Source organism: Austrofundulus limnaeus, unplaced genomic scaffold (genome assembly GCF_001266775.1).
Source record: "Austrofundulus limnaeus strain Quisiro unplaced genomic scaffold, Austrofundulus_limnaeus-1.0 Scaffold159, whole genome shotgun sequence".
NCBI lineage: Eukaryota > Metazoa > Chordata > Actinopteri > Cyprinodontiformes > Rivulidae > Austrofundulus > Austrofundulus limnaeus.
In genome coordinates this window covers 236,748-250,647 of record NW_013952561.1, presented here as the reverse complement: position 1 = coordinate 250,647, position 13,900 = coordinate 236,748, and the positions used below count along the sequence as shown (strand labels likewise).

Sequence of the window (13,900 nt, the reverse complement as noted above, 5' to 3'; positions counted from 1 at the left end):
AATAAGCACAGTTTGATTTTTATTTTTTTTCCTTTTTGGTCAAACTATTTAACTGGTTTCAACAAACAGTTTTAGTTTAGTAACAGAGCGAAGGCARCGCCTCGAAAATCAGTGGCAAATAGGATCAACTTAACCCCGAGCTGCTGAGTGTGGGGAGCTGCTGGGCAAAGGGTGAGTTACTCAAACTCAGATAAAAGAAAACCCCTAAGAAMAGATAAAAGACCGTGAGGATTTTCTGTGTGAAAGAACGGATGTGTGCCACATTGTGACAAGTTCACCTTGGACTGCACAATAATAGGATAAGATAGTCATGGACTGTTGAGCTAAAATGTCAGGCCAAAATAATATATATTGTTGGTTTCATAGAAGGAAATTGCAACAAATGCTTGAGCCAGAGTAATATACATTTTCTTGGCTAAATTATTTCCCACCATTAGCTCACCCTCTAGAGATGTTTAATCTTCTTACTCTTCTTTTCTACAAAGATAATGAATAATTAATATTTGCAACCAAAACCTCCTAAAATCTCAGACATTCATCTGTTCCATTTGTTACTCCAGAGGGACTGTTTAGTGCTTGGTGCCGTCTCGTTTAGAGATTTGCTCTGACCCTGCTGCTCTTTTGATTTGTGCCCCTTCCTACTAAAGAAGCATCCCATTTTGTCTTCTTTCTTCTTTCATGCACACTCAAGGTGAACAGAGAAGCTCTCTGTTCTCTGCTTGGAGATGCAGCTCTGACTGTATTTGAAGTAAGTTGTTTTGTGCCAGATTCTTGGCAGTGTGCCTTAAAATAAAACATGTTTTTTATAAAGATTTTTTCCTCAAAATAATCACAGAATTKAAACCAATTAACATTTGACTTCATGTTGTTTCGTTCTGATGAACACTTAAGATATAATGTCCATTCATTTTTGTTTYCCCTACTTGTGATTTTCATAGTCAGGATTTTTAGTTCCTCATTCCAAAAGGCAAAGGTTTCATTATAATGCTTTTGCCTGCCTCTGTGTTTCTCTGTACCTTTAGCAAAATATCTCATGAACCATCAAACCAATATTATTGAAACATTGAGTTTACATCAAACTGATTCAAACTGCAAACTTAAATGCATACAATAGCCGATATTAAACTAAAATGTGATGCTGATMATTAACCCTAACAAACTTTAAATGCAGTATGCTCTGTGACAGCTTTGCTTAAAACATTGGCATTAAGTGTTGTACTTAATCATATCTGTTAGCAAAATATGTCATGGACCACTGGATGGGTTTCAATGAAACTCGTAGAGATTAATTTTTGCTGTACATTAACTGCTGATTAGCTTTTGGAGTCAACCCCTAAGATGGCTATCACAGCTAATTGAAGGTAGCATGCACATGTCAGTGAGTTTCATGGATATTGAGCAAAACCATTGCATGTTAGTGTCTGACAAACATTTACAACACATTTTATGAATCATTCTCTGAGGGCTAACATATTATACAAAATCAACAAGCTGTCATAATATTCAGTGGTGGAAAGTAGTGGAGTACATTCACTTGAGTACAGTACTTAAGTACATTTTTTGTGTATCTTTACTTTATTTGAGTAATTATTTTTTGGAGTCCTTATGACTTTCACTCCACTACATTTCAAAGACAAATATTGTACTTTTTACTCCACTGTGTTTCTAGGAAGCAGTTACTCGTTACTTTTGATGCAGCATAGCTTTGCAATTAGCCTGGTTAAAACCAGCCCCTTGTTCTTTGCTTTGCTTCGTACAAGGGTCTGGACTTTGCTATTGAGAAGCAATTTCTTGCTGGAGGCGTGGCCTCTGTTCAAGTTTAAAATGATTGGATCAGTTGGCCACAACGTATGTGTACGCCAGCTCCTCTGTGAAGGACGCTAAGCTAAGAAGCTAACTGGAAATTGTGTGCACTGTAAACAACCCTACTGAGAGGAAAGAAGTATGAGCTGAACGAGACGACTGTAAATGAGAGCTGCTGCTTTGTCAGACAAATTCAAATTAATTTGGAAGCCTTATCAACACAGACTGGCTTCATTCACTTCCTTTACTGCCATTGCTAAACTAGCAGACACTGCGCAGAAAATCGACATCGTTCAAAACACCACCTTCTACTCGCTGATTGGCCCGGGTAAAATTCTCCTGATGAAATCCTTGTCTATGGGAGAAATCCCAGACGGAGCAGTGAAGAGAACAAGAATTGAGTGGAACTGCATAGGAAGGCAAGGGCCAGGCTACATTCTAATCAGCTGTTGTTGTTTTTCTTTCTTGAAATGCAATTGGCCACATGCTTTGTTCCTCACAAGGGGAACCAATCACAGTCATAGTTCACATCTAGGATAGATTTGGAATTACATCATCTTTATTAAAGGGGCGATAYTATGTGTTTCTCAGGCATATATTTAAATTCTATACCATAATAAAGCATCTGTGTGACGTTCAGTTGTTATTTAAATGCTTTTTATGTGTTTAAATAGAAAATAAACTTGTCTTCTCATTATTTCTGTTTCTAAACACCTTGAAATTGGCCTCTGTCTCTTCAAGAACCTCGTTCCGCTTCTGTCCTGCCCATTAACACATCATCACAGCCACTTCTCTCTACAGGGCTCATGGGCGGGGGTGGGGGATGGGTGTGTGTGGTCTGTGATGAGGAAGATCTGTTTGGACACACAGTCCAGAGGAGGAGCTTGTCCTAAAAAGCGGTACTAGGCCCAACTGGTCATTTTTGCTCCCCTGCCTGGCTGCCTCAGGACAATACAGGATTTCTCAAACATGCATGAATGAGTCAAAGCAAGACTCTGGACATATTTTTGATGAGAGGATAATTTAACATGATATAAAACTCAAAAGTTGATTTTACATGATATTGCCCCTTTAACAGTCATGAGCTGAGCTCCCACTTTCATTTCAAACAGAACCCAGCAATGGAGACAGTTGAAGAGAGTAGAGAAACCAGCACACCCATGACCATATCTCAGCTCAATGTTTGAGATTTTTAGGACTGAAAAATAGTTCGTATCAGTTTAAATGTCTTCTGGGTTCACTGCGGTAAATTACATTTCTGCGTTTAAGAACTCACCACTCACTTTATTGTAATTTTTATGCTGAAGTCTTTACAGGTGATGTAGAATTTGTAGCAATGTGGTTGTATGTGTCGATACATCAGGTGGTTTCTGAGAGTTACAAGGTTCTGTAAAATCACACTGAAAACAGTACAGCAATGTACTGATATTAGAAAATGTTATTTGTACTTAAAGACATGTACTTTTGAATACTTAAGTATTTTTTTAAAGTAAGTACTTCAGTACTTTAACTTGCGTAGATTTTTGACGGAGAACCTGAGGCGGGACCATGTGTGCAAACTCTGACGTGCGGGTGTGAGCTAAAAAGGAAAGATGCACAGAAACATGCGTGCGCACGTTTTTATAAAACTGAATTTTTTTTTTTTTTTTTTTTTGCGTATGCCATTTCTGCCTTTTGGCTGTACGTTCACTTTTAGTATGGTTTCCACGCAATCTTTTATAAATCTGACCCCAGGCAGTTTTGCGATGGCAATAGCAAATGCGAACAGCAGCCCAAAAGAGACAAGATGTTCCATGTGCCCTGATCCACAACAGCTCATTGTAGCACAGTGTAGTGTTAGCAACACTGAAGGGCAATTTTTTTACCATGATGCTAAGGAACAGTGGCTCGTGAAGTCCTAAAAGGTGCATGTTTCCTGTAGTTGTTCGAGGCCAGTCTGTATTCACACCAGAAGTGAACTGCACCAGAGTTTGTTTGGAAGTGGACCGAGACCACCTCAAAAGTGGGTCTCTGTCCGGTTGTTTGGTCCACACCAGGGTTCGCCTGAGTGTATTCACACCTGCGTAAATGGTCCGGGCCAATGGGGGAAACAAACTTTGGTTCATTTAAAGCGGACCACATGTGTCAGCTGTGAATACACCCTATAAAACAACTCAGGAGAGCAGAACCAGGCGGTGGTGTTAAGACTAGTTCAGCCAAAATAGGTCACTCATAAGATATTCAGTTTAGCTGCCATTTCTACACTGTTTCAGTTTTTAAACAGGTGTTAAATAATTAAAAAATAAATTAACTATGTAAGTGTAATTCATTCACTCAGACCATTTTCAAACCAGTGTACAAATTCCAGCTCACACAGAATAAAACTAAAATAGTTTATGTTTTTAAGTTCACTATTCAAAAAATCTATAAGCACACCACTGAAATGAACTAGTCCAAATGCATTTATCAATTTTCCACAAGATAAAGTATTTAAACTGTCAATTTTGGAATACAAGTGACTGTTTTGGAATCATAAGAGGAGGAGGGGGAAACTCTGAACTCTGGTGAGCCGAGCATGAGACGAATAAGATCTTATTCAAATTAAAAGATAGTCATGATAACATTTGAGCTCATACAAATTATTCTATGATCTCCAAAACTGAGATTATTTTAGAAAAAAAAAGTTTAGGTTGTCAAAATATAAATAAAATTTAGTTGGCCGTGGATGTTTAATCAATTAATGGAATGGCTGGAATGTCAATGCAGATACAGCATCCAAAATCTCCCTGTGTTATTTAAACAGCAATTCATCAAGTTTATTTTTGTCCAAAAGGTTTTTGGTTGAATAGGACAGAGGCAGTGCAGCAGGTAAGTACATTTACCAAATAATAATAATAATAATAATAATAATAATAATAATAATAATAATAATAATAATAATAATAATAATAATAATAATAATAATAATAATAATAATAATAATAATAATAATAATAATAAATAGTGTTCATTATGCCACACAGTTGAGACAGGATTACACTTGAGGAAGTGAAAACAAGGAACTTATATCTGCTGGATGTGATTAGTGAGTGAGAACAGGTGTACTGCTTACAGATGAGACACAGGTGTGTGAGTATGGGAGAGAAGTAGGAGCTGAGAAGCTATGGATTAAAAAATGACATGCTGAACAAGTGGCAAAAATATCCAGATGGGTTAAAAAACAGAAAACACTGGCAGAAAATACTAATACAGAAACAAACTGAAAACACCAGAAACTAGAAGTCTAAAACAGGGAAAGAAATTAGAAACATACCACTCATGACAAAATGTATGTGTAGATATTTGTGATTGTGTTGCTCAGTGGCGGAGCCAGACATTTTTTCCCAGGGGTGACCAGACTGGGACCACCACTCACAAATGGGGTGGCCAGAAAAACTACATTTTTTCCTTGAAAGTTTTTCGTTGTGTTTTGGTCATTTCCTTGTGTCCTTATACAGGGAGTGACTACCTTGTAAACCATTTTAAAAGTGGGGCGACACACTGCTGGGGGGGGGTCTGGGGGTCCTCTCCCAGAAAACTTTGAATGAAATAGATGCTATTTCCTGCATTCTGCTGCATTTTAACTGAAAATTTACATAAAATAAATGTTCTTGTTGAATGTTAATTTTTGAGATCCTGGGTGAGCTGAGAAAAATACTGGGGAGTCTAGTGATAAAAATGTATGGACATTTTCTAGTTGTGTTTTTAGTGAAGTTGTGTTTATTTTTATTTTTTTTTACATTTATGTTCTGGTTTCAAAAACGTTGACATCATAARTCAGATTACATGAGCATAGCTTCTGTATATAAAGAAAACCATCACATCCTTGTCATTATTTCTTCAGTGATAGAGCTAGGTGATGTTTCAAACTGTTAAACACTGCCACCAACTGTTCAGGAGGATTATTACACCCCTAAAGGTTCTTTCACTGTGGAAGGGGTCTGAACTGCAGGGTGGCCAATGGGGTGGCCAAAGATTTGTCTGTGGTGGCCATGGCCACCCCCTGGTGTTGTTGCTCGTCATTCCAATGACTGATATCTAATTTGCTTTTCAAATTGCGCTGGAAAATTATAAATATTGTAAACATTTGGAGAAAATACTCAGAATTGTATCAGTAATCACAGGGATATTGTTTTCATTTATATTTTGGATATCTAAAATGAAAAAAATATATATACTTTCTCAAAAAATAACAATAACAACAAAAACCCCAAATAGTTAAGTCCTTAGCAATTTTTTGTCCCTCATCGAGGAGTAAAGAGGAATTAGGAAATACTCTCAGGCCATCTGCTCATTTGTCTTGTGAGCTTAATAACTTGAAAATTAGGAAGGTACTGACTTCCATGTCAGTGTGTGGCTGCATTTAGGCATAAAATTTCAAAAACTGGGTTTACATGTCAAAATCCATGGCCACCACCATGTATCTGTAAACTGACCACTGTCATCATTTGAGGAAACTATACTTTTTAGTTTTTATATTGCTTAAAACATTTCCTGGAGTACTATTAGCAACCCCCTGGAGTCACCATTGCACCAGGTGGTGGATAAAATTGCTCCCTATGTTACTCTGTGCCACCTCGGACAAGTAAAATAACAGATAAATTACCTCTGTTTGTACACACAGTTTAACTCCTGCCCACTTGTACATCTTGCATTAAAAATATTAAAGTTAGATAAATTCTTATTTCACTTCCAGTTCAGGAAAAGTTTCTCAAAAACTACATGCACCATTCAAATCCTTTATTGACAGGGGACAAAGATGTACTGCTTGTTTAAAATATAATTTAAAATGTTTGTGTAGCGCTGGGATCCCAAAGCAAATTCCTTGTATGTGCAAATACTGAGCAATGAGTAATTCAGATTTTTGCTTCGACCACATCTAAAATTAGCATTTATTTCACAAGTTGCCTGTACTCTGCAAATTCCGTGTGTCTGCGTTACAGTTCTGTTTTTAGCTCAAAAAGACAGGACAGCTACTATACCGGTGTAATAATACTATAGTGSAAATTAGGTTCAATTACCCAATTATTACCCCAATTAAAAGTAAGCATTTGGTTTTGTAGACATCTGTCTCATTAAGACATTTATCAAAGTCCAACGGAGGAGTGACAAAAAAAAAAACTGTTACAGACTGATGGCCTTTTTTCAAGATATTGGTTAAGAGGTGGTACATCGATGTGTGATCTTTAATTAAGAATCCTTTTTGTCACATATAAACTTGAGAATGTTCARAACAATGGGTTACCTGCTCAATGGGTTACAAATTGGCTAATTCTAATGTTATCCAGCAGGGAGCTGGTGGGGTAAAACCTTTAGTATTTGTTCTGTTTAATTGGGACATTTGTGTTTGCACACACGCTTCCTTCGGGTGGTATCTGGCAAATTTCAAGGCTGTGCTGCATGTGTAAAAAAGGCTTATGTTTTTTTGTTTTTTTTTAATTCTTACTGTTATGTTTTAGCTTTTTTCAAAAAGGCAGTTTGTTTTTCAACCTTGAAGTAGAAATCCATAGTGTATAAATTAGGAAATGTAAAATTAAGCCAAACATTAGCCTGCAGGAGTAGAATTAAACCTAATATTAATCCAATTTCCTTTTCATAAAGTGTTTTTTTTCTCTCCTTTGGCTCTGAAAATTAATCAAATGAACATGAAAAAATCCTCTGCCCAAATCCTTCGATGCCCCCCCTCCCCCCATCCTTCACTGTACAGATTGTGTCACTATGAAAAACCTGAGACTATCTGCTATCAGTCTTTTTTTTCTGAACACTTCTCAATTAAGTGATGTAATTGTATTCTCATCCAAACCCGTTTAATAACTTATGAATTCATAGTATGATAAAGTCTTTTTTCTCTTCTGCTTTTTTCAATCCAAAGAGCTCAGAATGAAACTTGAATGAAAGAAAAATGGATTATATTTAATTTAAAACCATTGATTCATATTAAGTACAGGAAACCTGGTTCATGTGTTGTCATAAAATACAAACTTGTGGTTAAAAAGGTGAAGTAACAGAACAAAAAAATTATGCTTGTTCTGGCATCTGGTTAGTGCAATGTAACTTAAGCACCAATTTCTTTTGAAAAGGTGACAATTAGGGCATTTTTATTTAAGTAGCTCTTATAGCACTTAGATGAAAAGCAGCTCTTGTAATAACTAATAAATGAAACAGGCATGATTTGAGGTTATTTTATTGTTCCTGTCAAACTTCAACCTGCTGGGCTATGAAATAAAATAAAACAAAACAAAACACTAAAATCATAAAGAAATGTATTGTAGATTTCTGCTGAAAAGGAATAATTAGCAATTAGGAATACCTGTGAGTACAGCTACAACTGAAAACCTTTTGGTCATTGCAATTTTAAAACGGCCTCCACAGCTAAKCAACACAAAAATGATTATAACTTAGCCCATTAAACAGATTCTGAGCTCGGCTTTGAAGTGGTAGTGGACAAAAGTCATTGTCAATACACTGAGCAACACTTTTAATTAAAATGATGCGCAAAACTATTGGGCTATGAAATAAAATAAAACAAAACGAAACACTAAAATCATAAAGAAATGTATTGTAGATTTCAGTGTGTGTTGATTCCTTTCAGAATTTTTTTTTATCCCTGCGTTTTGTTTCTGTTCCAGTCCATCCCACCCTCACCTGTTCCCATTTGATTCCCTCACAGGTGCTAGTGGCAGGCTAAGGTTCTTCTTTTATTTTTTTTTAAATATCAGTAAACATCTGAATGCCACATTAACACACACAAGTAGTGAGAAAATGTAAACAAGTATTGCAACTCAGTCAAATGAACTCAAGGTATGTCAGTTAACATTTTTTTTTTAATTTGGATAGGTTTTATTGAAAGCTTCTGATAGTAGTAGTTGAACACTGTTAACAATTGTTCACTGGATAAATAATGGAGTTGCCTTAATTCAAGGTGGACACCACAACCATTCGACATTAGCCAACACAACGGCTAGAACTTAGTTGAAAATACAAATATTACGCTAATGTTTGAGGTGGTAGTAGTTAAGATTAATTGATACTTTGAATGTGAACACGTGGAATAGCATATGAGGTTGTGTATGAAATTAATTTCATGTTCACCAAAATGGCTGTAATGCACAAGATGTTAGTCTAAAAAAACACTGGCATGACCTGTGGCAATACGCATTAAAGGGATGCTAAGCCTATATAGATTTTGACTCTACTTAAATCCAAAGTTTGTACATTTTTAATAGCCATGGCAGCCTGTTATCCACAAAAGCCACATTTGGTATTTTTATTTTGCTGAAAAAAAAAATACTAGTTCCTCATTAGAAATAACAAAACACAAATAAATACCATCCAACAGTGCATCAGGATCACACATTAATCAGGCTCAAGTATGTTTAGCGGCAGAATCAAAGAACTCATCAATAAAGTGGCRTGAATGAAACACCAACAAGGCATGTTACTGCTGAGGGAGAATCAATACCCCTTAATGAATCGTGTTGACGTGATTAGGCAAGTGTAAGGAGCTCTGCAGAGTGGCTTTTATTTTGATTTAACTCTATTTGTTTAAAAGAAAAGTTGGCACAAATCAGAACAGCTGTTCAGGTGCTGTCGCGCCGAAACAACCTGCAGCAACATCTGATGTTTGTTTTTCGATCCCTCTGTCCCTCTGCCTCATTTGTCTAACAGGAGATCGTCCTTGTGGTGTTCTTTGGAGTGGAATATTGTGTCCGTCTTTGGTCAGCAGGCTGCCGCAGTAAATATGTTGGCATCTGGGGACGACTACGCTTTGCCAGGAAGCCAATATCTATTATAGGTGGAAACACAATCCCCATGCACACGTATATCTCTGCTCATGCACACAAGCAGACGTGTCACCATCCACCCACGCACACCATTTTTTTAAACAATAACTGCAATATACCCCGAGCCTCATCTCAAAATGAGATATTTAGGACAAATTCAGCATGAAATTAAAACCGTCACTGCAATATTTTCTCACCTCCAGTTTATATTCATAAAAATGAGGCCTCCAGGCATATTTCATTTTAAATATTAAGCAATAAATATTATTGTAATACACTGTGTGTAACCCTTTTCACCTAAACTAATTAATTTAATTGATCTGGAAAAAATGGATAGTTTCTTAACTTTACTTCCTTGTGTCTTCATGCATGTATTCTTGCAGCATTGATGGGCACTCGTGGGTCTTAATCTATTCAAGTCATTCGTGTTCACACTAACTGTACGCCATAGTAAAACTGAAACTCATCTTCTGTTTTACCACAGATCTGATTGTAGTTGTTGCCTCCATAATTGTGCTGTCAGTGGGTTCCAAAGGCCAGGTCTTTGCAACGTCTGCTGTAAGGTAAGACATACAGGTGCTGGTCATAAAATTAGAATATCATGAAAAAGTAGATTTATTTCAGTAATTCCATTTAAAAAGTGAAACTTGTATATTATATTCATACATTACATACAAACTCATATATTTCAAATGTTTATTTTGTTTAATTTTGATGATTACAAATGACAACAAATGAAAATCTCAAATTCAGCATATCAGAAAATTAGAATCTTGTGAAAAGGTTCAAAATGGATGGCACCTGGTACCACACTCTAATCAGCTAATTAACTCAAACCACCTGCAAAGGCCTTTAAATGGTCTTTCAGTCTAGTTCTATAGGCTACACAATCATGGGGAAGACTGCTGACTTGACAGTTGTCCAAAAGACGACCATCGACACCTTGCACAAGGAGGGCAAGACACAAAAGGTCACGCTAAAGAGGCTGGCTGTTCACAGAGCTCTGTGTCCAAGCACATTAATAGAGAGGCGAAGGGAAGGAAAAGATGTGGTCGAAAAAAATGTACAAGCAAGAGAGATAACCGCACTCTGGAGAGGATTGTGAAACAAAACCCATTCAAAAATGTGGGGGAGATTCACAAAGAGTGGACTGCAGCTGGAGTGAGTGCTTCAAGAACCACCACACACAGACGTATGAAAGACATGGGTTTCTGCTGTCGCATTCCTTGTGTCAAGCCACTCTTGAACCACAGACAGCGTCAGAAGCGTCTTGCCTGGGCTACAGAGAAACAGGACTGGACTGCTGGTGAGTGGTCCAAAGTCATGTTCTCTGATGAAAGTAAATTTTGCATTTCCTTTGGAAATCAAGGTCCCAGAGTCTGGAGGAAAAGAAGAGAGGCACTTCATCCACGTTGCTTGAAGTCCAGTGTAAAGTTTCCACAGTCAGTGATAGTTTGGGGTGCCATGTCATCTGCTGGTGTTGGTCCATTGTGTTTTCTGAGGTCCAGGGTCAACGCAGCCACATACCAGGAAGTTTTAGAGCACTTCATGCTTCCTGCTGCTGACCAACTTTTTGGAGATGCAGATTTCATTTTCCAACAGGACTTGGCACCTGCACACAGTGCCAAAGCTACCAGTACCTGTTTGAAGGACCATGGTATCCCTGTTCTTAATTGGCCAGCAAACTCTCCTGACCTTAACCCCATAGAAAATCTATGGGGTATTGTGAAGAAGAAGATGCAATACACCAGACCCAACAATTCAGAAGAGCTAAAAGCCACTATTAGAGCAACCTGGGCTATCATAACACCTGAGCAGTGCCACAGACTGATCGACTCCATGCCACGCCGCATTGCTGCAGTAATACAGGCCAAAGGAGCCCCAACTAAATACTGAGTGCTGTACATGCTCATACTTTTCATGTTCATACTTTTCAGTTGGCCAACATTTCTATAAATCCTTTGTTTTTATTGGTCTTCAGTAATATTCTAATTTTCTGATATGCTGAATTTGAGATTTTCATTTGTTGTCATTTATAATCATCAAAATTAAACGAAATAAACATTTGAAATATATGATTTTGAATGTAATATWTGAATATAATATACAAGTTTCACTTTTTAAATGGAATTACTGAAATAAATCTACTTTTTCATGATATTCTAATTTTATGACCAGCACCTGTACTGTGTGGGCTGACGACAACTAGGGCTAAGCTTTTGTAGATTTCTGTTTAATTGTGTAATCTGCTGTGCACTGATCCCTAACCTAAAAAAAATTAATTACTTCTGAATTTAACTGCCTTATAATATTAGATGACCAAACTGTAAGAAAAATACCTATTCAATAAACTGACGTTGATATTAAAACCACCATTGTTAAATAAAATGATTTGTAGAAGGAATCAAACCATACAACACCAGAATTCTGGAACCGAGTGAGGTTTATTGCCACTGGAGCTGACAGGAAACCATACTGGGGAAAAACCAGGAAGTTCATCAATTTATACATGGTTCTTCAATGCCTGCGTTCGCCCCCTACTGACCTACGGCTGAATCACAGGCATTCAGACTAAAAACCTCATCTACTGTTATCATAACGTTTTAATTATGTGTTGTTATAATTCGGACATGTAACTAATCTATATCAATCAAAACATAATAGATTAAACATTGTCAACATTATAAAAAGGAAAACCTAAGAATATAGTATTGTGCTTCTAACATCAGTACTAACCTATAATAACTTTAAATTTCTTCAATATCATTTGATCTTATTGCATGTGCATGTGTCTTCTTGCGTTTGGTGTGAGCACAACATGATGAAAAAAACTTTTTTTTTAATTTTCCAGAGGGATTCGCTTTCTGCAGATTCTGCGTATGCTCCACGTTGACAGGCAGGGAGGGACCTGGCGYCTTCTGGGGTCTGTGGTCTTCATCCATCGACAGGTACAAAACCACAGCTACAAATGTACGTTCAGTTTCCCGTTCTCAGCCATCACCACCACCACCATCACCCGGAGCTTCTGAGTATTATTAAAAAGCTGGAGGCTCTCTGTCTGCCGAGTAATAGCCTCTGCTCATCATGTATTATTTTCTTTACCAYGCAGTGCAAATAGCAACTCTTCTCACGGGGGGGATGCATCACACAATCAAAAGACCATTCTGCAGAGGCGAACAAGAAAACCACCACCGTGCACTAGGTCGAGCTTTTAATGTTTGAGACACATCAGCTGGAGTAGATTATGCCTTCCTCCAGGGTGTCATTTAACTGAGAAACAGAGGGGGTTGTGATTATCCCCGGTGGCCGTGGTAGTTGTTTTTAATGTGTGCATAAAGACAGAGTGATGAGCAGTATGTCCAACATTTTACTCATCTAGGGACACCTGCTGTTCTCCCTTGCATTGGCCTCGGCTGAAGCCGTTCGTCAACAAGACACTGACCTCAGACGTAAAGAAAGTGAGTGTCAGTGCAGAGCGATATTGGAGACTTTTTCTTTCAAAGCAGTAGTCTGATTTATTAAAATAACAAGCAAACTCGGGATACACAGAAACTGTCACAACTGACAGTGCCAGATGGTGATTTCTTGTTTATTTGCTTTGTTCTCTTAAAAAAAAGGATAAATAAAAAATCTTTCACAAGCAAAAAACTGCAGTCTAATAGCTGGTGTAATTAAAAAGTGCCTAATTAAAGCAGTAAGCATATACAGTACATAATAATATAAATATTTGTAATATAGTGACTGACCTAAGGTTATTGTTATATACCAAACCAACAAAATGCAAATGTGGACTGTGATGTTTTTGTTTGTGTGTGTGTCAGTTATGTTAGTAAAATATCTCAACACCACAATAAATTTGAACTAAACTTGCAGTAATGAATTAGTGGATGTACATCTACAACTGATTAACCCTTAGAGTCAATCTGATTCAAAATATCCCCACAAACAACTGGAAAAAAAGCATAAAACTGGTCATATTTCAGTCAGTTTTAAATATTTTGACCTTAGTTCTGGTTTTATTTGGAGTCAATCCTGTGTTATAACACAATACCTTACGAATCATCAAATGGGTTTTAATGAACCTTTTAGAGTTAGCCAAATGCAAGATGGCCACCACAGGGCACTGTCTAAAAATGACTTTTATTTTAACAAAGCAAAAACGCTGTTGTGGCAGCAAATCTATTTACAAAAAACTGGAGGAAAATCATGAGAGAGGGCACAAGGAGATGCAATGACTGGACATGTAGCATGTGAAATGCATAATGCTCAACTAGTGAGTGAATTAAAACTGAAAG

At 37.2% G+C, this 13,900-nt stretch overlaps 1 protein-coding gene across 1 annotated transcript in view; it reads left to right on the top strand.

Moving 5' to 3' along the window:
- kcnq1.1 (potassium voltage-gated channel, KQT-like subfamily, member 1.1) overlaps positions 1 to 13,900 on the top strand; it is a 78,903-nt gene that overhangs the window by 18,295 nt on the left and 46,708 nt on the right. Inside the window, exons 3-5 of the mRNA XM_014016982.1 lie at positions 9,490 to 9,616; positions 10,090 to 10,168; positions 12,457 to 12,553. Of these exons, the coding sequence (XP_013872436.1) occupies positions 9,490 to 9,616; positions 10,090 to 10,168; positions 12,457 to 12,553 (303 nt within the window). The remainder of the gene's footprint in view (positions 1 to 9,489; positions 9,617 to 10,089; positions 10,169 to 12,456; positions 12,554 to 13,900) is intronic.